The sequence below is a fragment of the Orbicella faveolata genome, unplaced genomic scaffold, assembly GCF_042242905.1.
Source record: "Orbicella faveolata isolate gen_17 unplaced genomic scaffold, um_ofav_v1 contig_36, whole genome shotgun sequence".
Taxonomy (NCBI): domain Eukaryota; kingdom Metazoa; phylum Cnidaria; class Anthozoa; order Scleractinia; family Merulinidae; genus Orbicella; species Orbicella faveolata.
The window spans coordinates 5,972,926-5,997,279 of NW_028301565.1; the positions used below are offsets into that span (position 1 = coordinate 5,972,926).

At 40.2% G+C, this 24,354-nt stretch overlaps 2 protein-coding genes across 3 annotated transcripts; one reads left to right on the top strand and one right to left on the bottom strand.

Moving 5' to 3' along the window:
- The first annotated feature begins 40 nt into the window (after positions 1-40).
- On the top strand, positions 41-10,803 carry LOC110050745 (high-affinity choline transporter 1-like). Of its 2 annotated transcripts, none has more exons than XM_020756684.2 (8): positions 41-133; positions 3,824-4,013; positions 4,611-4,724; positions 5,401-5,705; positions 6,272-6,397; positions 7,043-7,196; positions 7,483-7,724; positions 7,836-10,803. In XM_020756684.2, exons 2-8 carry the CDS (start codon positions 3,851-3,853, stop codon positions 8,382-8,384), a joined length of 1,653 nt encoding a protein of 550 aa, XP_020612343.1. In that variant the 5' UTR covers positions 41-133; positions 3,824-3,850; the 3' UTR covers positions 8,385-10,803. The 2 variants fall into 2 exon arrangements, with proteins under 2 accessions (XP_020612343.1, XP_020612344.1); XM_020756685.2 differs by lacking the exon at positions 41-133 and adding an exon at positions 2,156-2,239.
- On the bottom strand, positions 10,051-24,121 carry LOC110050698 (transmembrane channel-like protein 3). Its single transcript, XM_089275331.1, has 23 exons — positions 23,695-24,121; positions 23,459-23,549; positions 22,483-22,687; positions 22,273-22,404; positions 21,641-21,716; positions 20,980-21,061; positions 20,399-20,505; positions 19,830-19,913; positions 19,514-19,659; positions 19,176-19,323; positions 18,778-18,821; positions 18,128-18,275; positions 17,649-17,758; positions 14,972-15,038; positions 14,740-14,833; positions 13,967-14,133; positions 13,773-13,840; positions 13,068-13,268; positions 12,705-12,737; positions 12,325-12,447; positions 12,100-12,178; positions 11,834-11,876; positions 10,051-11,607 (listed from the first exon to the last, which is right to left on the bottom strand). Exons 2-23 carry the CDS (start codon positions 23,496-23,498, stop codon positions 10,970-10,972), a joined length of 2,835 nt encoding a protein of 944 aa, XP_089131457.1. The 5' UTR covers positions 23,499-23,549; positions 23,695-24,121; the 3' UTR covers positions 10,051-10,969.
- Positions 24,122-24,354: the final 233 nt, after the last annotated feature.

A 24,354-nucleotide genomic window follows, 5' to 3' on the forward strand; every position in this document is an offset into this window, starting at 1 on the left:
TATGTAAGAGGTTACCCAAGCAAAACGTACTTTGTTCCATTGACCACGCGTTTACTTGTACACGTGAACTCTAAGTGCTGCAGTTAAAGTAACATAACGACGCCCTCAGACAACAACTGCCTGCTGGAGAAAGGTAAGTTTTTATACTGTTTTAAGGTGCTTTACTTAAGATAAATGTGACAACATCATCTCGACAATCTATTTTTCCCGGAGTAGCTCATAGTAAGTACAGTCTTAAGTGTATGAAGACCTGTTTCTAGGGTAACCCAGACTTCGAGCGTTGTGGAGATGAACTGAACCCAGTCAAACAGGATCGAATAACCTGTAAGGCCTGTTAGGGTGATTTTATCAGTATGATAGCTTCACTTCTCAACTCAGGAGAAAGAAACTTGAGGTTCTCTAGATGGTCTTTCCAAAATCGTGATTCATACCGGCGAAGGGCTGGCACATCTAGCTATTCGTAAATGTGAGATGGACTAGAAGGTGACCTGATGGGGTCGTGGTTTACCATTTCTTTTGTTTTTGGTGTATCGGTTTATACGATGTTCTATTAAAAAAAAAAATAGAAAAAGAAAACGTAGTGTGGTTAATGTTGGCTTGACTCTTTCCGTTCTCTTTTTCAATGTTGACTATTTGTCTGGATGACACTGTATTTTCGTTGAGAATTTTCTGTTGATCAATGAATGTTTTTATACCAGTCGTATTACTTTTAACAGGTGCTGTTGGTTGAGATTGGAATGAATTTGGAACAATTCCAACGTTTTAGAAGAATGAGGCCATTTAAAAAACTTCAGTAGAGAAACGTACATCTTTGTAAATAGTTTTCATTCTCCGTGTAAGCTAACTGGGATATATTAGGGCGCAATCCGCTTTTTTTTTTTTCAAAGCATAAGGTTTCGGCAAAGTTATTTTTTTAGACGCGAACTGAGGTGAGGTGAGGTCAACATTATAATCGGAGCTTATCAGGGTCATCTAAGAGGCATTGTGCCTGTCTCGCATGTCTCCGCGTGCTTTCTGTCGTAAAATATTTCCCAAAATATTGCCCTACTCAGGATAAGTCCTCTAAATTTCAGACGCAAAAACTCCTTAGATAACTTGCCTCCCCCGTGAACTGTAAAGGATGATAAAGTCGAACCTCCCTGACTAGTCTCGTAAGCGACCACTTTTCCAAAATACCAAAGGTTTGTTTGTCGAAATCACTGACTATAGTTGATTAAACTCCGCCGTAGTTGGCTACACCTAGTAGGCGACTTCGAACACTCCTATTTACGGCGGATAGTTTAAATTGTTTTTACTGTTTTTACCCCCGGTAAGCGACCACCTCACATGATTCGACCATGACCACGGGTTCCTATATATTAACGCTTATTGAGCAACGAAATGCCATTGCAACCTGATAAGACTTTTAAGTTTGTTCTTGCATGAGAACAGTCTATCTCAGTATCCGAGGTTTGCGGAGTGACTATTGGTGCATTTAAACACTGCCAGTATCACAATTTGGAAAATGCGCTGTACCCACTGAAATATATTCGAATTACAAGTATGTACTCCGGTACCTTCTCTAAATTATTAACCCCTACTTTAGACCTTGTGCAAGTTTTCAAATTGTTACAGCATGTTCAAAGGCCTTTTAAGACTGTAGGATTTGTTTTGTTTGCTTTTAGATCGCCAGTCATGTTTAGAATTTAACCGCGCGATATTCTTATAATTTAAATCTCACCAAAACAAGTACTAAAACACTCTTCAGTCACAAGACAGTCAAATGCATTTTTACACTTGAAATCTGGGTTTAGAGCTTGTTGTGGGCGTTATATGATTCTCATATTTCTTGTCCTGCAGCTGAATGGTTCTCTGCTGAATTTCCTTCCAAAGTCAATGTCCACGTTGTTTTAACACGGGAACGTAAATGGGTGAATTATAGCCTGCGACCAAGCGTTCTTTTTTTTTTCTTTAAAAAAGAACGCCTGATCGTAAATTAGGTGGATTAAGGTCATACTGACCTGATTAGTGCTTGTTTGGTTAGACTTAGGTTACAGAGCCAGTTACATAATGGTTAATTATATAATAAGTCAAATTATCGTATTTTGATTAGTTCTTATTTATGAGCTAATGGAGAACAGACGTATAGACGACGCATCAACATTTCTTTTTTGTTTCTTTATTACATAAAACAGTTATATTCCATGTTGCCGTGTGCCAGTACAGTAATAGATCATTGGCAGAGGATGTCATAATTGTGGTAAGAACATCAGTGGCACACTCGGCTATCGCCTTGGGTTACACTTTTTTGTTCTCACTTCATTTTGACGTCTCCTGTGAACAGACGCACGGCAACATAGAATCTATTTGTTAAACTGTCGACTATAGCAACGGCAAAGTTACTGATAGAAAGAAAACTGTGATTCCGGTCTCGCAATACGAGATCCGACGACCGACTAATACAGTAAGATCCAAGATACAAACGGTAAAGTTTTCTGATGAAGTATCGCAGAAAACAGGGTTTTTTTTATCAGTATTTATAGAAGAATAGTAACCAGGGTAACTTAGAGATAAAATCGAAAACAACTTGGTGAACTGACATCAGTAACACAACATTGTGTCATGTATTGTCCTTGAAATAACATGTCAGGAAACACCAAAATGAATAGTCGTCTCAAAAATATGTGGCTCCCTTGTTTTTGCATTTCGAAAGTTTCTCACCGCAGAGAGACATATGAATTTCGTCAATCTATTGTAAATATTTTCGTATCCTGAGATAGCATCGCAGTGCGGGGCAAACTGATGTCACCAAGTCCTTATGTGATATTCGATTCAAAGGTATTTGAACAGCGAACCGTCCTATCTCATGAGCGACCGTCTTCTTTGTCATTGTGAGCACAGAGAGAAACAAAGCCTCTTACAGGACGCCAAGTCTTGCTCCTCTTTTAATCCCATGATTTGCTTGTTTTACTCTTCTGAGTGATAATGTTGTCGCGTGCAAACGAGAATATAAGAGCGTCGAAGTCCCGGTGGAAGTATTGACCGGTTTTCATAGGTTAGAAACAGGACTGTTTTGTTTACTGTTGCCCCGTTTCTCACACTTATCCTACTTAATGTTATTAACCCAATACAAGAGCCAATACTGAAGGGGAACGATAAGGACTCGCGGCCCCTTTATTGCGTGTTTGTATGAGAACTTTGAAAGGGAACACGAAATCTCGGTGCACACATCCAGGGAAGTTAAAAGAGGCCTCTCCCGTGTAAGGACCTATAAGGAGGCAGAATTTAAAGCGATTCCAAATGCAATAGTGTATTAAATTAAGCGTTTTGAAACTGGACGTGATTCAAGAGCGCAGTCAGTTTAGTATGGCTCTCGACACTAGATGTAAAATCTCTCGAGTTACGACAATTGTGGTGGTGGCCCACGGGTGCAATACGAACTGATATATCTGTACCAGCAAATATATATGTATTCAAATTTACAAAGCACGTCGAAATCAAAACAAGTCAATTTAAAATGGGTGCTAATATATATCACACTAAAAATATATGTGGCATATTTAAGGCCGATGCAAGTATACTGCTATTCTCAGTCATTCAATTCTATCGAGCTCACCTCAGTTGTTCCCCAATCGTAAATTCGTTCGAGGTCTCTTCGCTTCAAAAGAAGATTGTTACTTCTAGGGTGTCGCTACTATCTGTCGATATCTGGGTTTTGCTTTCTACTGTGGATTTTTACCATTGGTTTCGGAACTTTACTTTACGTTTCGCTGTCTCTCTTCCTATCGTGCTCGACAAGCTAGCGGACATTCTACTGAACTGTACTTCACTCCTTGCATTCCAGAGTAGTCGTAACAGAAAAAGCTCAAACATGGCGGATATTAACATTGTTGGAGTGGTGGCGATTGTTGTGTTTTATATGTTAATCCTTGGCGTTGGTCTCTGGGCTGCATGGCGACGAAAGGAAGGCGAAGAAGAAGCCATGTTAGCTGGCAGGAGTATTGGAATGGTGGTTGGAACATTCACTTTGACCGGTAATATCAAAATGTACCTCCAGCATATTGTTGAGTTACGGTTTAGTTTTCTAACCAGTGATTATCGCTGACAGATTACGAGAGAAGAGATTTCTAATTGTTCTAATAGACACGTATTATAAAAGCAGTCCATCAGCAGACGTTAATTTTTTGCAACGAGGTATTTTTCCCTTGCGTTCGGACTTTTTCAAATTCCCTGCCGTCAATTTTGCTAATTGTGATCTCGACGACCTCAAGACAAAACAGAAGGTCTGTGGACAGACTATTGTAAAAGCTAATAGCCAAAGACCCACAAATTTTGGTATTGTAAGTCAAAATCACGAGTGATTTCCCTCTTCAAGCCATAACGCACGCAACCATGTTGCATGTTTTCTCACTAAAGCATTAAAGAACATGAAAGACACAATTTTTAGGAACGTTTCTGACTGTTCTGAGCAATAACCGGACACTAAAGACCTCCTATCGAAGTAGAATACAAGCAATTTTTGGTTCCGTCACTTGCTTTCTGTTAATAGCTATGCCTAATTCAATGCAAAATAATTTTCTACTACCACCCTGCCCCACTGCTGATGGTAACAGTTTGCTCGTTCCCCATAGCAACCTGGGTTGGTGGAGGATACATCAATGGTACTGCAGAAGTCCTTTACGACAAAACCCAAGGTCTTGTCTGGTGCCAAGCACCTTGGGGTTATGCACTCAGTCTGGCGTTAGGTGAGTAACAAATTGTCAATACCTGATATCTTTGGTGCCTTGAATGACAAACTTTGCGAAACCATACTTCTGTTGTCCTTATTAAATGATAATGGACATTGTTGTACAACTGAAGTTTAGTTTATAGTTATAAGGCAAGATGAGGGCATTCATAAATCAGTTTCCTACTCAATATAATTCTACCTTTCTGTACAAATATAACTCAATTGACTTCCTTATTCGGCTGCGCCCAGCCAGGACGAAACACCTGTCGATATAATTATTAACATCATTTTCGCAAAGGGTTCAGTGCACTCCCGGTCAGTCATTGCCAGTGTTGATGATGCGGCTTAATTTATCGCCTGTATACGTTAATTCCACTTGATGAAGCTACACTGTACATTCTTTAACAGCGGCCATACACTTTGTTGTTGATGATAGTTAACGGTATTTGCCTATCACAGCCTTAATTTTCTATATCTGTCCCCTTATTTTTTCTTTTGTTGCCGATTGGGCGAAAATCAGGGAAAATCCGAGGTTGTTCGCCCATGTGGCTTCTGTTTAATTCATTCACCTCTCAGACCAGTTTGTACTGAGATAACAAAGTCCCAGTAGATAGCTCAACTAAGTCCGAAGTAAGACAAGCACGCATGTGACACAATCACTTAAACGAGCGTGACGTTTTTTTGCTTATCAGGAGGACTGCTCTTTGCAAAGACCATGCGTGAAAGAGAGTACGTGACAATGCTGGACCCTTTCCAGGAAAAGTACGGTGCACGTATGGGTGGACTGTTATACCTTCCCGCTTTGATGGGCGAGATATTTTGGTCTGGGGCCATCTTATCAGCTCTCGGCGCCACCGTCAGCGTCGTCATCGGCTTGGATCGTTTCACTTCTGTCATTGTTTCGGCGTGTATCGCTATTTTTTATACGCTGTTAGGAGGGCTCTACTCTGTGGCTTACACCGATGTTATCCAGCTCATCTGCATCTTCGTTGGACTGGTAAGTGTTGTCAGTGGTGTTCGCTACTTAGAAATGCGTGGCACTCAAGCTGTCGTCAGTCGTCGGCTGTCATCTGTATGTTTTAGGTCAAGATGGGGCTGGGCTCGCACCAGAAACCAGCAGAACGGGGTTTTTACTGACAGATATCCTAATGATTCTCAGTTGAAACGAGTTTAAAATCGGGAAGATTAGACGAAATATATTTGTCTCGCCTTGGTAGGATTTATAGCAATGGTATATCATGATCAATTTATGACTCACTGTAATCCATTGAGAAAGTCAAAACCAGTCAAACAATAGTTCAAGAGAAGTTGTACGAGACTTGGCGAAACGAGAGTACGGTATTGTTGCACGGCTCATATCGTATTATAAATCATTTAATTACCTGCATGACTTGTGTTTATAGTCGATATAACGCGCGCTCTGATTGGCTAATTCTAGGACATTATTTCCCCGCAATGCCCACGGGCCGATTACGGGCCTGCAAAAAGGAAGCAGAAGGTAATTAAAACTGATGGTTGTCATTGTGTTCGCCTCACTGACTCTCCTTTCTCTACCTGCCTTAGTGGCTCAGTATACCATTCGCCATGACGAATTCAGCAGTGACCAGCATCTCCAAAGATTCTGGTGATTGGATTGGAGAGGTGCCCACTCCGAAACTTGGAGTTTGGCTGGATTATGCAATGTTGCTGGTAAATGTAGCTCATTCTACAGTAGAACAAGTTTCCTGTGACTGTCGGCCATCTTCAACTTGCTTTCAACAAAGTTCGACAACATATTTTATAACAAAGCGCGACAAGCATCTTAACAAACTGTGTCAAGTATTACAACTGTAGCGGGATCTATCAGAAAACGCGCTAGAAGTTATAATCAAGTGTGACGATTACTATGAAGTAATCTCGAAGTCTTTAACAACTATGTTTTGTCTACAAGTGAATATCTGAAAGATATATTTGAACTGTGGAGAAAGAGACGAAGACATGATTGATCATCGCAGTTATTAACGCAACTTGAGCACCACTGTACGGGTATATTACGCACTCACAATGTGGCGAACTCCCAGCTGGCTTGATAGCGCAGTTGGTAGAGCACTGCACTGGTATCGCAGAGGTCATGTGGTTCGAATCCCGTTCAAGCCTGAATTTTTTCCAGGCTTTAATTTCACAGCTGCTTTAGTTGTGTATACAACTGGAATGATCAATCATGTCTTCATATGTTTTCCCTCTTTTGAAAGGCTTACCAGAGAGGTGTTTTATTTAAGTCAGCTAATTCAATTTAGAGCTCTAAAATCAAACAGCGTGCATAGCTGACTGATATAAGTTTTATTTCCTCTACAGATATGCGGTGGTATGCCATGGCAAGTGTATTTTCAGCGCGTGCTATCATGTAAGACACCAAATAAGGCCCGGGTACTGTCTTTCTTCGCCTCGTTTGGATGCATGTTCATGGCGGTCCCAGCAATTCTCATTGGGGCCATCGGTGCCTCCACAGGTAAAACGAATACATTATATCCAGCTTCTGCCAGAGAAGTCGCACTTTTCATTTCCTTCCGTCTAATTTTTTGCGAGAATGAACCTTTTTACTTTATGCACTAAAGAATTAGGACATCAAGAAATTTGGATTTCGAGCCTTACTGACTTGAAATATCATATCGCGCTGATAACAAACGCATAGGGAAAGCACACCCCGTTAAAATTTAGGAATGCCCCTCTGGGTAATTACAGTATTAGATCGCAATATTTCGCGAAATCAAATGGTTGTTGCTGTCCTACCATAGATTGGACCCAAACTGACTTCTATAAGCCACCCGGTGGTAACAATACTAACCAGACGGCTTCTGTTGACTTCGACAACACACTGATCCTTCCCATGGTGCTTCAGTACCTCACACCAACCGCTGTGTCGTTTGTGGGACTGGGCGCGGTGTCTGCCGCTGTCATGTCTTCCGCAGACTCCAGTTTCCTCTCGGCCAGCACCATGTTTGCTCATAACGTTTACAAACTCATCTTTCGTCAAAAGGTAAGAGACAAAAGATAAACGGTGCTTGCGCTCATTGTTATTAGCTCTCTTTCCAACTTTCTCCCCCAAAAGGAGAGATAAGCTTATAATAAATATTTTCTTCCTTTCCAGGCTTCGGAGAAGGAAGTTGTGTGGGTGATGCGTTTGGCCATATTTGGAGCAGGCGCGGCTGCCACAGCAATGGCTCTGACGGTTGGCTCCATTTATGTTTTGTTCCACCTGTGCAGTGACCTGGTATATGTGATACTATTCCCACAGCTGTGTTGTGTTATCTATCTTAAAGGCGCCAACACCTACGGCTCCATCATGGGTTATATACTGGGGCTAGTGCTCCGCGTGGGGGGAGGGGAGGACAAGATTGGTTTCCCTTCGTTCATTAAATACCCGTTTTACGACGAGGTGAAGGGTCAGCTGTTTCCCTTCCGCACCCTATCCATGATAGTATCATTTGTCACTATTGTGGTTGTATCGTACTTGATGAAGTTTTTGTTTGAGAGGGAAATTATACCATTGAAGTATGATTTCCTGAACTGCTTCAAGAAATACGACTTCGGCAAACCGTTGGCTGATGAGAAAGGCCAGCCGAAATACACCATGAAAGAAAAAGGAGATAACAACAAGAGTTTTGAGGCAAATGAGGAGTGTGACACTAAGACATAAAGAAATATATACTATAGAACAAAGAATATAGAATACACTAAATCCTCTATTAAGCCCTAACTTCATCTTTAGTAAGCTCTCTTTTGTTATGGGAACCTCCTTGCTTGGTATAAGTCCCTCTCCACCGGTCGAGCTTTTATTTGAAAACCAAACCAAAAAAAGACCGTTTGATTAATGGTACATTTTTACCATATCAACCTAGACACAAATTCACAATGTGTATTCGCAAGATTTTACGTGCCTGTTCTTGGGTTAAAAAAGAGATGACTGTAACACTTTGTTTATCAATGCATCATGCAAATGAGAGTGCTAAGCGGATAACTTCGTTTTACATGAATACATCACTTGCAGGCTTAATAAAGGACTTAGGGTATATGGCAGGATATAGAATTCTAAATGCGAACAATATAGAATGTATGTGGTATAGAATATAGTGTGTATAGAGAATAGAGCATCAGTTCAGTGTGTAGATTTTATAACGTAGAATAGATATAGGATAGTCTCATGATATAGAATAGTCTCATGACAAGAGTTAAGTTCGGAATAACGAGCGCATTGGTTAGTTAGGTGTGTAAACACATTTATGAAGTCACGTTACTTTTGTCGACCTTAAAATACCTGGAAACTTACTCCACAGGAGGAAAATGCAAAGGTATTTCCTGCTTGCCCAATCAGAGACCAAAGTACATCCGAAAAAAGATTTTCTCTATGTCTACCAGACGTGCAGACTACGAGTAGTTCTTCTTTCGCTTAGTCCGACGTGCGTGACGCGAAAGAAAACCGCGAGGAAAAAATGGCCGCGCGGACTCGTGGGGGCGAGAAGCACGCAAGTCTCGCCCCCAGGATTTCACGCGGCAATTTTTTTCTCCCGGTTTATTTACGGTCTCTCTTGACGGACTAAGCGAAAGAGGGACTACTCGAAGTCTACCAGACGTGCTCTTGACAAACCAAACTTCGTGCGTTTGTCCGTCTTTTGTCACTCATGGATTAAAATGTTAATCGGATAATTTGCAGCTTTTTTTGTAAAAAACTGCGAAATAAAAGGCATTATGGTGTATCCAGGAGCTTTACCCATGCATGCCATATATATCTGTTATGTCTTTATCCGTAGAGCGGATGAAATGTATGTTACCCAGCCAATTAATTACTTATGTACTAGGCACTACTGTGTGTCCAAGAGTTTTACAAATGTACTCATTTATCATATATACCTTTTTTTGCATCAAACTCATTAATAATTCATTAAGTTTAAACAAAGGAAATCATGACCGTGACGGTGTTTGAATATCTGATCGTAATTAGCATAGATTTTAACGATTTTATTTCTCCATTTTCTCCTTAGTTTTAGTCTCGATTGAACACTCAAGACGGTGTTTGACCACATGTCCAAACACCTCAAAGTTCGTCAAAATACTCCGCTGCGCGTCGTATTTTCAACTCTCTTCTCGGTGTTTGGAAATGTGGTCAAACAGGGTCTTTCGTGTTTCATATATTACATCACAATTTGTGCTCTGGATGAAACCATCCAGTAAATAATAAGGTATTAGGCTTTACCTCGTATCCAAGAGTATATATCTTTTACAACGCAATTTGTTTTTTTAATGCGGAATTAGGTTCTAAGAATAGAAAGGAGTGACTGAACAAAATAAACACCAAGCTCGAAAAATCCGCCAGAATATATTTTTATTAATTAATGAGTGATAACTTACACTGACGGCCAAGAGAGTTCCAAGAGCCGCTAACCCAGACAGTGTGATGACTGTTAGATTTCTATTTGATTTATTTACATCTGGTCTGTTCCTGATTATTGGTAGTTCACCCTGAAATAGTGCGATTAGACGGAACACCCTGAGTGGTAACCAAAACATAGGAACATAGGAACATAGGGAACTAACAAGGTTTTACAAGTACCGAGTTATAAAGGGTACATAAAGCAAAAACACTGTATAAAAACGCAATTTTTTTTTTGAAACTGTAATGAGCGGCGGAAATATCGAAGATGAAATTCTCGAGTTCGATTCTATTATTTCTGATTTCTGGAACTTTAAAACTAAAGGACGGTTTTGTTCTTATTATCAAAGTTCTGCAAAAATAAGTTTTCTTTCCGGTTTTTTTACACCGGTCAAATAAACAAGTTCTTAAAGAAGTTACTGCTCCAGAGAGTAATAACAGTTATCTCAGTTCCTTTGACGTATGGTATGTGTAGAAGGGAAGCCATATTTACCATTTTGAAAAATGTTAACATTTATGCAGTTAATAAGAACAACGTTTTACTTTAGGCTTATAACATTGTTTATAGTTTCAATATTACCAGCTTGCATGCATTGTTGGCCAACTAATTAAGAACATTGTCACTCACTTAGCCTACAGAAACATGCAGTTATTAATAAAGTCGTTCGTTGACTGTTTTATTGATTGATCGATCAGTTCTTATTGTTATTTTCTGAGCTATAGATCGTCAGTACTTTTCGATTCTCTTTCCTTTAACGTTCTTGTCGGAAAATGCCCAATTCCCACATGGGACTGTTCAGAGGAAATTGAACAATACTTAGAATAATAAATACGACTGGAGCCTAAGCTGATAGTTATGAATCAAACATGGCGGCCAGCGAGCCGCCTTCTTTTGTTGTCTTTTGGCTTGTCTCGCAGAGATGTTCACTGTGAGTCGCGTCTTCAACAATATCTACAACTTTCAGCTGGATGGATTCTCCGCGATCCGACAGTTTCTCAACAGTAGAACTAGAACGACTTTGCTCTTGATTACTTATATGACTCTCGCTACGTTCACTGTTTTGATGACGTCGACGATGATGATGAGAGTGATCACGTGATTGCACGTGTTTGCTTCTGGGAGAAGCCATCCGCTGGTCAACGGATCGCAGGCTCGAAACAGTGGACGAGCTTGAACTGCTCGTTGAACTATGAACAATCACTTTCACTTCACGGTGCGCATGAGCACTTGTGGCTTCAGTGTCCTCCACAACTCCATCGTATCTTACAAATGGGACCATTTCTTTTCGTTGCGCTTGTCTCATGCGTGAAACACCACTCGCCACCTGGGCAAAGGATCCTTTCATCCTCTCCCCAGGGGACTCATTGTTCTGTACATTACTTGTCCTTTCATTAAAGAGGTGATGAGATTTACGTCCAGCTGTTGACCGACCCGGCTGGGCGCGAGGGTGATTGATGCTGCCTTCTTCACTCGACGTGTTGCGATGTCGCTCTAAATTTTTCAAAAATAGAAAACAAGAGAAAACAACGACGCTAACAGTCATACTCTGACGCAAAGAGAAAGTGACCACATTAAACACGCCTTTCCCCTGACTTCTTGTAGGTTTTTAAAGGACCTGCCGAGAGGGAACGCCTAAACTTACAGAACTTGGTGTCGAGCTTGGTGTCAAATGTATTCCTAAACAGCTGGTCTAAACGTAGAAACAGGCGGTGCTCACCTGAAGCGCTTCGAAATAGTTTCTTTCTGTCCTCCGTTCTTTCCTAAAATGAAAGCAAACTAAATGAATTTTACGTCAAGAAAAAGAAAATAATACTCTATGAACAAGTCTGGATCTGGCTGTATTTTACATTTATTGACGCGTAGTATCCCGAGGGGTCGGGTGCTTTTTCGGGACGGGTTCATGACTACCCGACCAGTCCTTTAACGCATCAGCGCGCAGAACTACTCTAAGGGGCTGCACCTGTATGAGAAATGTCTACTTACGTATTGTAACTGTAACACCAGCTGACGATTGGAGCTTTGGAGATAATTTGCTTTGGATCTGTAGTAGTAGATTGCAATCCTGGCGAAATAATAAGCTAAGATTCAAAATTACTTTAGAAAAAAACATTAGCTTGCTACGTTCCAAAACAACCCATTGGGCTGGTTAGTGTTAAAAAGAACATAAGTTAATCGCCTTGTAGCTCTTACATTTCATTTGCTACTTACGACATTAATATGAACGCTGGTATCACGACGCTAGGGCCACTCAGGTAGTCAAATACGGTGTCTAACAGTGCGGGCCCATTGTCAATTGATTCTGTAAGTACTGTGTACATGTTACGTTTGCCCCTGTGGATTCAGATCGAAGAAACGGAAGTTAAATTCTTGATACCTTGGATATTCCTTAAAAAATTATCTCAAATAAGATCTAGTATCTTGTGAGGTTATAATCTCACTGGTGAGGAAGGGAATTGTTCTTAAAATACTTTAAATTTTCAACTATACATCGGAACGGAGTTAGTTTATAAAAGGAGCTCCACTGAATCGCCTTGATGTGTTCTTGAGAAATATATCAAAGCCCACAACAGATTGTAAAGTTTCTTCACCTGAAAGGACCGCACCACTTTGAAGGCTCTATTCTGCAGAAGAAAGAATACAAAAGGCTTAAGCTTCCAGATTTAAGACGTAGTGATTACTGAATGTGGAGATCAATCAAGGGGCAACAGATCTGTTTCAGATCGATTCGGCAAAATAAAATATGAGAGAATACTATGGTCACGAAGCAGACAAAATTTCAGTTTGTATTCATACTTCGAGTTATGCAATAAATTGTTTCAGGTTTATCGAAGAGCCGGCCGCTTAGTGATCTTTTTAGAGACAGTTGGGAAGTTAATAAACCAAAAGTGCAGCATTGTAGAACAGAGGAACGGGAAAAAAGGAAACGAAATAGCAGAACGATCTGTACTCACTCCACAGCGGCGTATCCTACAGCCAGCATGCAAAGGAATAACATCACGAGGAGAAGAAACAAATAGAACCGGTGCGAGGCCTTGAAGATTCTCTTAGGAGGGACATTAGTGACCATCACGGCCCAGCTCCTGATGTACATGATGATGACCAGCTTCAAAATGTTCAGCATTATGAGCCCAGGAGAGAAAATCAGGCCCATCCTTGAAAAAATAACACAACACCTCGTCATTTTAGAGCTAAGAGAGGCCGAGGTGAGTTGAAGTGTTATCAACATATTCGAAACATTTACCCAGTATTGCCATCATCCGCGGGAGTGACTTATCAAACTGGCACGATTCGGAAAATTTGGTTCGTTACTTATATGTTTGTGACAACGACGGGACTACAAGGCTTGTTGCTTGCGTCGGAACTCATTATCCCAGTTGGAGGAGGAAAGGGAGTGCTCGGAACTTACCAATTCCTGTCGTTTTTCCTCCGGTTTCCGCCTGTTTTCTTCTTCAATTACCACATACTCTTATTTCTCTCAGTTCCTGCCACCTTGGAAAAGAAAACCTGATCGAAGATTACCCCCTCGTTTCCCCATTCTCCCGTAAACTCCCCACCCCCGTTAGTCCAAGGACCCCAATTCCCTGACCCCGACTGCTCCCTCTGACAGTATCGTCAAAGTATTTATAAAAGATGCGTGCTTGTACATGTTGACTCACCAAATTAGTCCTTGGCTGTTAATGAGCTGTAACACATTTTCTGCCAGTTTGAACTCAGGATAGCCTAACTGAAGAAATGTGGGGATAATGACTGAAAACATTTTCTTGAACGTCATTTCTACTAAGAAGGATGACTTGAAAAAATATCCCAGCGCAATAGAAAGGGGTGAAAGGGAATAGTTTTAACAACTTACAACTTTCTCAAGATCCATGAGTCGCCCTTGGAAGCAGTTGAGGAATCTGACAGTGAGCGAGACGAACAAGTCACCTGTCAACACACTGAACGCCAGGGCTACCAAGTCAATTATCGTCAACTTAAACAGCTCTTGACCAACTGTAGTCTCCCAACACAGTGAACCACCTAACATAACAGACAAGAGATGTTGTTAATGAAAGAAACTAAATCAAAAAAAGCGAATCTTGTTCGTGTTTTTAAATCGTGGCCATGATGACCTCTGTTCAATAACTTGAGTCCTAAAAATACTGTCAACTACAACACCATGAATACCTCCTTGGCGAACTTTTATTATTTTTCATTCCGTATTACTATCGATTTTTTTGTTTGGTCCCTTCACTCGTGAAAACTCACTGCAGTGAAAAATTTTTGGTGTTCAACAATTTGGTGTCTTAGCCATTAAAGTACATATACGTAATCGTATGAATACGAATGCAATTAAGGAATTACACCACGAGTGATATTTGAAAATTCTCTCAAAATTGGACGAGCCTTTTAGGCGAGTGCAATTTGAAAGAATTTTTAAATATCACGAGCAGTGTAAATCCTTAATTGCTCGAGCTTTCATACGTTACTCATCTATTACATGATTGGGAAACTTTCGAACGCGTGCGCGTTAATTTGCAATGCAGTGCAAAGCATTAACGATAAATTGGCCTGCTCTCAGCCAATCACAATGGAATAATTTTCTCAGTCATATAATAAGGAATATAGCTACCGAGAATATCTTACCAGCTGTGATATTTGACGTAACCGTGGTAACAGGAATGTCAGTTGCGTTCGTGGGATCAGAGATAGCAGAGACTTCTAGAGGAGAAACCTTTGACTGCAAAAAGAGAACGTATGACTAAGAAAATGAGTGAGAGGGCCGAGCAAATGAAAATTACGTCGACTGCAAAAATAGAACCGAGTGAACAATGCCAGGAATTAAAGGTTGAAACCAACAAATCTTCATTTCACGTACCTGATTAATTTTGTTAAGGAGAGATATTACCAGCACATACATATTTCCAAGGTACAAAAACATTATCCTGCAAAGAATAACAGAAAAATGCCATGAGAATAAAATGATAAGAAAGTTATTAGTCTCCCAATACTTTCTTCACACGATGACTCTAAGTTTTTCACAACTTAACCATAGCAATTCCAACAATCAATACACTTAACGATATTTAGATACACCTTGGCGAAGAGATAGAAGTGTATTACCAAAGACATAAAGGGGGCAATTGAATCCTTAGAATAAATTTAATAGTAGTAAATTTAAATAGGAATATAGGTCTAGTTATTAAATAGCCAAGCAAAAGTTTTCATCGACAGAAATCCGTATTAACCTTGAGAACTGTCTTCTGTTCTAAAACCCAAGGAATGAGAAGCGATAATTGGGGATAATGTTTATTTATTTATTTATTTATTTATTACTTAGGGACCGTTCATTTTTTATAAGGTAGGGGGGGCTGGTGGGATTTGGGGGGGGGCATGCGAAAAAAAATGGCTTTCAAGGGGGGCCATCCCAAAAAAATAAGGGAAAAAGGGGGGGTCACGTGAAATATTTTAGTAAAACTTTAAAATGGCATAATGTTTGAATATTAAAAAAATTGCTATAGAATAATCATAGAAGCCAGGATACAAATTTATTACAAACTTTCCTTCTGCTTTAAAAAAACGTTTGGCGACAAAAGGCATTTGTAGCTACTGAAAAGAAGTATTTAACACTGTTATTTTCGAATGCAACTTTCACTGGCACTCATCTTCATCTCCGCTGTCGTCGAGTTCTTCGTCGCCGCTTGTGCTGCTATGGGAGTCTCTTGCAAGAAGCAGCAATGCTTTCCGTCAGAGTGTACTCTTCAGGGTACATGAAGGTGTAAACATAATCTCTGACTTCCCGCTCAAGGTTGGTGGTGATTCTGCTTCTTGCAGCATTGGTGAAATAATTCCCTTCCAAGAGCTGGGCGATGTATGGCCCATCTCTTCTAAATATCGACGTGGCAACATCCTCAACTTTAAGACACTCTTCCGGGACGGCCGTTCTAGGAGGGTACACAAGGCATTGTGGAAGATCATTTCCTGGCGGGTTTCCAACACAGATTCCATAAACTCGTTGGACGTTGTTTTCAGTCCGCTTCCCCTTTCTTTCATTTGACTTTCTGCGGTTTTCTTTTTTCCTTCTCCTTTTGTTGATGTGCTGTTTGAGTATGCCTTTGAATATGCTGTTATAATTGCTCTTCTTATTTTCTAGTGCTTCCATGTCCTGCGTGACCTTCGTCAACTTAGCTTCTGTACATTTGATCTGTTTTACATTAAAACTGTGGGCAAATTCTTCGCCCTGCTTTAAAGCAAGCCCATTGGACTGAAAGAGTGTGGAATCGTGGCATTCAACTTTTCCACCATTGCTCTGTGCTCTTTGATGGAGAAGTTCAGTTTTCTTCCATCACTGGGCTTCAACTGGTACCCTTGCATGGAAAACTCACTCGCCCTTTCTGAACAGCCATCCGCACCTAGAAAAATTGCTTCTTTTGCTTGTAAGATGTCAAACTGCCTGGATCGTTCAGCTGTAAACCTTTTCTTAAACGACTCGTCGCTTTCGCCATTATTGCGCATTTTGGAATGAGCCTCTTTCATGATGCTCATGTAGTAATACGCTCTTTCCCCGATTGGATTAACAATATAAAGAAGAAAGAGCATGGAAGTGGCAGGCTGGTTTTATCTGACCCAGAGAGCGTTGCTCTATTTGCAGATAAGTTTATTGTCAAATCGAAGTTTGTGGTGGATTATCTTCAGCATCTTGAAGTGCTGGAATTTAAAAGGAAAAAGAGAGCAGAAGAAAAGGCAAAGTTAAGTAGGGAGGAGGATTATCCTTGACTGAGTTGTGCGAAGATCTAACCAAGCTTAAAAAGCTACGTGTTCCAGAACTAAACAAGTACTCAAACCACCACGGGCTGAAGCAGCATTTGAAAAGCAGCAAGAGTGAGAAAGTAAAGGCAATTGTAAGACATTCATGCTTGCAGCAGAAGAGTCCTCTCAGAGCTGGCCGACCAACACTGAGAAATGCCAAGACACTGACACAAAATGACAACAGGGCAAGTGCTGACAGCAGTGAAACGGATGAAAGTGACAATGATGAGTATGACAGTGATGCCATTGACTCTGGGGGAGAAGATGACTCAAGTGACGTCATTCTTGCATTCATCAATTCAGATGAGGAAGATGCCAATGAGAGGCCAAATGCCACACGCTCAGGGCGAGCCATAACTAGGAGATCCGAAATTGACTTCTCTTTCTTTTGATTTGTTTTTTAAACAACAGCTCTCTGTCGTATAGAGATTGTAAATATTGTCTTCATAGTGAGCACAATAACGTGAAGTAGGGGGATAATAGAGAAATATTAAAAAGTTGAAATCTAAATATTGTTTGTTCAATTTTTTTTTTGGGGGGGGGTCATCCCAAAAAATGACCGCTATAAGGGGGGGCCATGTGAAAAAATTGGTAAGCTGAGGGGGGGTCATGCGATTTTTAAATGGTGCTTCCCAAATCCCACCAGCCCCCCCCCCTCCCTCATAAAAAATGAACGGTCCCTTATATTGCGCTTTTTCTATAAAAATTGTCAAAAGCGAATAAAGGCTTTGTAAAATGCAAAATACCTGGTCAGCTCCCAATAGAGTGCAACTCTTGGGTGATATTGTTCTATCAAGGAAATCAATTTAAAAAATACTGGACACACAGCATTCATGCCAGTGATGGCTAAAGAGATCTGTGAGATAAAACAAAAAAAAACACCAGTGATTACTGTGCAAGAAAATAAAACCAAATGTTTTGCAGTGTCAGAGCTTAGAATTGCATTGCTGGATCGAATAAGAAATGTGATTATTAAAATATCCACTTCTCATCAGAAGCGATCGGAGTAGAGCGGCGAAACGAGAAAAAAGAAGAAACTCTTCGGAGTAAGCAGATGACGATGTAACCATCTTGAAAGTCGCGTCAGAACTATGCCCGTCAGTGAACAGCCGTTCCCTAATTATATAAATCTCGCCATATGAAAGACTACCGACAAGCCAGGAGGCACAGCGTGAAAATGGCGATTTGTGAAGATGAAGAATATATTTGGCGGCCTTTGTTTTACCTCATATTGTTCCAACACAGTCGGCGGTTTGCCTTCTTTTTCTCTTTCATCTGAACGCTTGACAACCAAGTAGATTAAATATGCACTGGCACTTAACACTCCAAGCACGAGCACATTGGCCAATACACGACGAGCTATGAGGCTCTTCCTGAAATGTAAAGGTTAGTCTGATAAGAAACAACAGCCTAGAAGCGCAGCTTGACACTGTCTTACTCACGTCAACAACAGCAACAACAACAACAACAACAATTTTCTCCAGTTATTCAACAGTGAAGGAAAAAGGAGACTCCTCTGTCATGCATTCCGTCCTTGACTCAAATCTTTCGCCTAGACTTTTTATACCTGCCATTGTGGCGTTAGACTTGAAAACCTATCAGATTGTAGTAAGCAGAAGTAATCTAAAAGAGAAAAGACTTAAAAGCTAGTTAAAAGCCCTCAGGGGTGTAGCTAGTAATAGGCAAACCGAGGAACTTGCCAAGGAAAAATTCTGAATTTGTTTATTTATCCTGTCAGGGACACATGCGCTAATAAAAAAAAAAAGATTAAAAACGACCGTATGACTTGTATATAATGCAACTTAAGATTTACTGAACTATAGCGGCATACAGTAACTCATTTACTGTATTGTCTTGTAAGCACCCAAGACGTACTTGTTTGTCGTTTTGCCTTTCTCCACCGCTTCCAATATTTGCTCCTTCAAGGAAAGAATGCAGATGATACATGTTCGATAAGATCTTCAGTTACAAAGGAAAAAGACGAAAAATTATTTTTTTTACTTAAACTTAAAAAAGTGGAACAATTTTCAAACTAGGGAGACTTTGTCTGGTAGGTACCTTATAATACGAATAACTGCAAGTGTTATCAGACAAAAGATGCATGAACTTAGGGAGACAGTACAAGTGGTGAGAAGAAAGAAACAAAGAATTTCAAATTGAGCAAAGTATGATAACGTAAACCTACATTCAGTATGCTATCTAAAACTGAAAGTCCAACCTCACACTTTCCCTTAAAAAGCGCATTGACGAGGTTGGTTATGGCGTCTGCCTACCTTTATTCCCGTAGTAAGTGAAGCTAGTTTGTTGTCAGCGGTTTCCCGCTCGGTGATGAGAAAGTCCCAGGCTGAGAACACTCGCCAACCGAAAGGATACTGATCATTTTGACCCGACGACTTTACCAGACGCTGCTCGTGAGTGATACTACAGGAATAAGGTAAAAAGTTTAAATCACAAGAACGCAATTGAAGTTCCCATTCGCACTTTTAAACATGTAACTGACGACAAGTGCGAGAGGGTCACGTGGAACATTCAAAGTTAAAAGAGTTTTAAACAGAATGACCAAACCAGATTTAAAACTTCAATGGGACGAAAGTAGAAAGGGTGTTCTTACGCCCTAAGCACAATGATGATGCTGAAAAGATAGGCACCCAGAAACACCACGAAGTAAGCCAACGGAAGAGGATATTTGACCACACCCACTTGGATGGCTTCGTTTCCATAGTAACCATAAAATAAGAAAGAGTACTCCAGGTGGCCCTGTGAGACAAAAATGGAAGAACATTATTTTTTTCTTAGCCACAATATCTGTTTGAATTTGATTTAAGAAGTGTATTCTAAGGAGTCCTAAAGTTTATAGCCTTTCAGCGCAGAGAAGCCAAAAAAGTGAAATCAGGTCGATTGCCTCGACTTCAGCGCAACGCACTTACCTTGGCATCAAGAACTGATGTGAGACGCTGAGCTGTGTGTTTCTCGCTCTCAGGAATATTAAAAGCAGTCGAAGGGCTCATGAGCTAAAACAATCAAACAACATTTTAATGTTCATTCAACAAAATTACTAAAGGATCTTAGAAAGTACTACTATGTCCATTATGTTTAGTCGAGAATCCATTGATGACGTCAAAAGACATACAGCAAACGAAGGAAGAAAACCTCACACCACCTTTTTTTTTTAAATACAGGGATGGGTTTCGACCAATTATTTGTAAAATACAAGGAGAAAAAAATACTTTATAACAGAATAAGTAAGGTATTGCCCTGCTTTAGAGATGGAAGAACAACAGAAACATCATGTAATTGGAACGACTCTTTCATAGCTCAAAGGAGAGGAAGCTCACTAACTAGAAGTCTATTATTTTAATTATTATTAACTCTCGATAGTAACCCTTTTTTCAATAGACGGTTTAGCCAAGCGAGAATCGCACCGTGGCGATAGTTTCTCATTGTGAATTTCTCAATCTCTTCAGCAGATGTTGGAAAAATTCACTCAGCAGCTTACCTGTGGCGCGATGACAAAAATGGTGATAAAAGTTAAGAGAATAAAGTTAATCCACACCAGAGAACGTAAAAATACGAAAAAGGAACCAATTCCAGCACCAAAATGCCCTGAGGAAAAAATACAGTACTGTATATTGATGCAAGACACAAGTTATAGAAGCTAAGCCTGTGTGAAGGATGGGCTAAGTAAGAAATACACTCCGTACTAAAAAACAATGCAAAACTGAATCAAGCATCTCCTAAGTTATCTCGTCAATATAACGCGCTAAATTTATACGTCATATTGCTTTAGTTAGCGATTTCTCTAGATCTTGTACGGCGAATACGGCGCCAGGGATAAGTCAAATTATCGGAGATACGCTTACTTTAACATTCCAGTTAAAGCGGAGAGCGCTAGTACTACTCTGGAGTGACTTTGGAGCCCTTGTCATTTTTATGGTGCAGGTTGCCTTATAGGACTCCCGGTTGAATGACGTTTAGTGACAGTTTGGTAGAACTGGCAAATATTTTGAAGTTGACTCAGACCTACATTTTGTTTTATTTTATCAATTTATGCCGTTATGGTTCGATCCCTGAACTCACCTTGGATGTTTTTTATCCTTTTTTCCCATGGAATGAAGAACACAATGAAATTTTTGAACTGTCTTTTCACTTGCCTAAAAAACTGTTAAACAAAGTGATAAAGAAAATACTATTCGATGAGAGAAAATCGCCACAAAAATCAACCTTTTTCATTCGTTGTGATGTTGGTACAAAGGTGAGAAGATACAAAACAATAAATGATGAAAAGATCGTTGGGCAGGCACACGGAAGAATAGCAATTTCTATTTCGATGTTGCTATGAACAGTGTCCGTCACACATAATCAGAAGGATTCATTTCACTCCGGAGTGCGGGCCCTCAGGAAGATTTATAACACTTTACGGTTAGATATTAATGACTGTGAAGTATGATAAAGGAAACGTTAACCAGAAGTCCCGAAACATTACGGATAACACTGAAGATCTTAACAACAACAACAACAACAACAACAACAACAACAACAAAACAACAAAACAACATATGTTATCTTGTTTGACCAAAGGTGACCAATAAACTTGAACTTGCACCATGCCTAATAAACTGGATGAGGTGGGGAAGTCTTCAACAAGTAAAATGCAAGTGTCTGGCCATGGAATGGTAACAATACCAAAACAATCCGAAGTCACCAATTAAATAGACTAAACTCAGTAAACATAACGTACCCTTATCCTAGACTCTTTGAAATGCTGTAACTTATTCAGAGCACCAGAATGTTGCTCCACGTAATTTTTGGCATTTCTGTAGAGAAGTAAGAAGAATAGGCCATCTGTATTACATGGCCACAACTACTTGGTGTTTCCATCACGAAAACATAAAAGAGAGGATTCCCGTATCAGAACATATCACCTACTTAATACTTATTTTAATCAACGGCACTAGGATTTTGGTTTTTCGTCTCTCTATTATGATAACAGAGGAAGGAAAAACCCAAATCCTAGGGTCGCTGATTAAAATAAGTACTGGGGACTTTGATGTAACACTCAAACGCCTTTACAGTAATCCTTTAATTTTTTCTGGTTAGTAGAAAACATACTTCGTTACATTTTCTGTTTAAATTGGAAATTGTTATTTTAGTTTTGGTTTCCTGCATCCTCAAGCTCGTTTTGCATAGTCCCTGTTTCTTGAAGTAAATTTAGCACAGGAGCTGGTCTGCGACGGAACAAACCAATTCATTTGTCCATCTCAAATTTTCTGCATTCACCGCATGGTGCTTGCAAATGAGCTTGCAAATATTTAATAAGCAATCCTTACAACTGTGCGTGGTTCTGAAAATCGTTCTTTGCTACGCGTTTACCTTAATATTTGTAACTTTCTCTGCATAGTCCAAGGCTTTTCTCGCAGGCCTCCGATGATTTCAAGCTGCATCTGAATTTTCTCAAACACATCAGTGAACACATCTTCTGTTGACGTTTTTTGCTGGGAATCGCTGCAAGATAGTGAATTGGGAAGGTATCTAGTGATGTTCTTTTAATATCATTTTTTTTCATGAATGTGCCATTCTTACCTTGCTGAGGACACAGCTGGCTCCTGGTTCTTGTTCTCATCCTTATCTTTGCTCAGTTTTTCGTTTTCCTCAGCCAATTTTGAAGCACGTTTCCTAAACCTCAAAAGTCTGGATCTCGATTTCTTTTCGTTGAGATCATCCGGGGTATCCCTATCTGGGGTGTCACCATTTGTGTCCCTCTCCGAGCTGATGCTTACGTCAAAACCTGTTTGGGACAGATGTGTTGCTGAGATGTGAGATGTAAGATGTACGCTTTGACACAGCTATGGTTGACAATGTAAACTGATGATCGTAAGCAATCCCTCAAAGTATTTACTCGGGTTTTGATTTGCTTTGCTTAGCTCTATAACTGCTTTAAACCTCGTCCTATTATTCTGCTTTTCAAAACAATCGGAGTCAAAAACGCATACCACCACCACCCCCAGTTCAAGGGTAGAAGAAAGCGAGGGCACTCAACCAAAACTAGAGAAGGTTCGATGCACAAAGAGTCAAGAGCACCAGGAAAGGATTAGAATATGATCATCCAGCTGGTACAGAACAAGAAACTTAAAAGTGGCTTGAGTTTGGGGATAGCAAGTACCACCACCACCATCATTACCGTCGTCTTCATCTTCGTCTTCATCTTCGTCTTCGTCGTCCTCCTCGCCCTCGCCCTCGCCCTCGCCCTCGCCCTCGCCCTCGCCCTCGCCCTCGCCCTCGCCCTCGCCCTCGCCCTCGCCCTCGCCCTCGCCCTCGCCCTCGCCCTCCTTCTCATCATCATCATCATCATCATCATCATCATCATCATCGCCATCATCGTTATCAATAGCATAGTCATTATAATTACAACTATCACCACGAAAGACATCTTTTGACCACGAACCTTGATGTTTATGATTTATGTCAAACCGAACGCGCGTAACTACATGAGCACTCGAAAGTCAAGGATTTCCATACTTCTGTTTTATTTTAAACGAACATATTTGGTTAACGTTACCTCTTATCTCGGAAGACGTTCTGGTTCCACTTGTCGACATTTTAACCCTTCAAGTACTCATTATCATCGCAACACGCAATTCCTGAAATGGCTGCAAAAGAAGAACCGTTAATAAAAGTAGATAAACTGAGCTTTTGACAAGAGAGCGAAGCGAGAGTTAAAAGCTGCGCTTTGTTTATACATTTGAAGCCGTAGTTTGTATTCAGTTTTCGCCAGCCAGGGATTCCACGACTCACCTACTCTCTTGTACGTGTGTAATCCTCTTGTATAATGAGAAATTACTCGGCACTGATTTGGTATTTGTACAAGCACTGCAAGTAAAATGAATTTAACGAACCGCAGCTCTAAAAAGATCATAGAGTACGCCAACCTTGTTTTGCGTGGGAGTATATTAGATGAACTCATATTTAGATGCCGGATGTTTTTAGGTGATTAAAATCGAATGATTGAATGAGTGAATGCTGAGCAGATTGCACAAGCCTGTGATTAATGCTTCACACTGATCACGGACAACATTTAATAACTAATCACGTTTACATTGACCTTGGGTAGCGAGCCACAGATTGCTTTCGTGTACCATCACATCACCTCTAGTCATTTTTGGTACAATTGTATTGTTACTATCTTCGTCTCTCTTGTGTTCGTTTTAATTTATTTTTCGTTTATGCATAACAGTCTTCATCTTCTGAGATTGATCTGGAAACATCTAAGAGATCGAAGAGGAAGTAAAAACATCTGCAGGTGTATAAATGTCGTATTTACCTGTCTAATTTTCTTAACATCAATTCAGCCCGAACAGCAATAAATATGAAAGACATATATCTGTATATCGTAGGACATAACACTAATAGAATGCTTACCTTGTTGCTTAGCGAAAAAGCAAAAATATTAGCTGA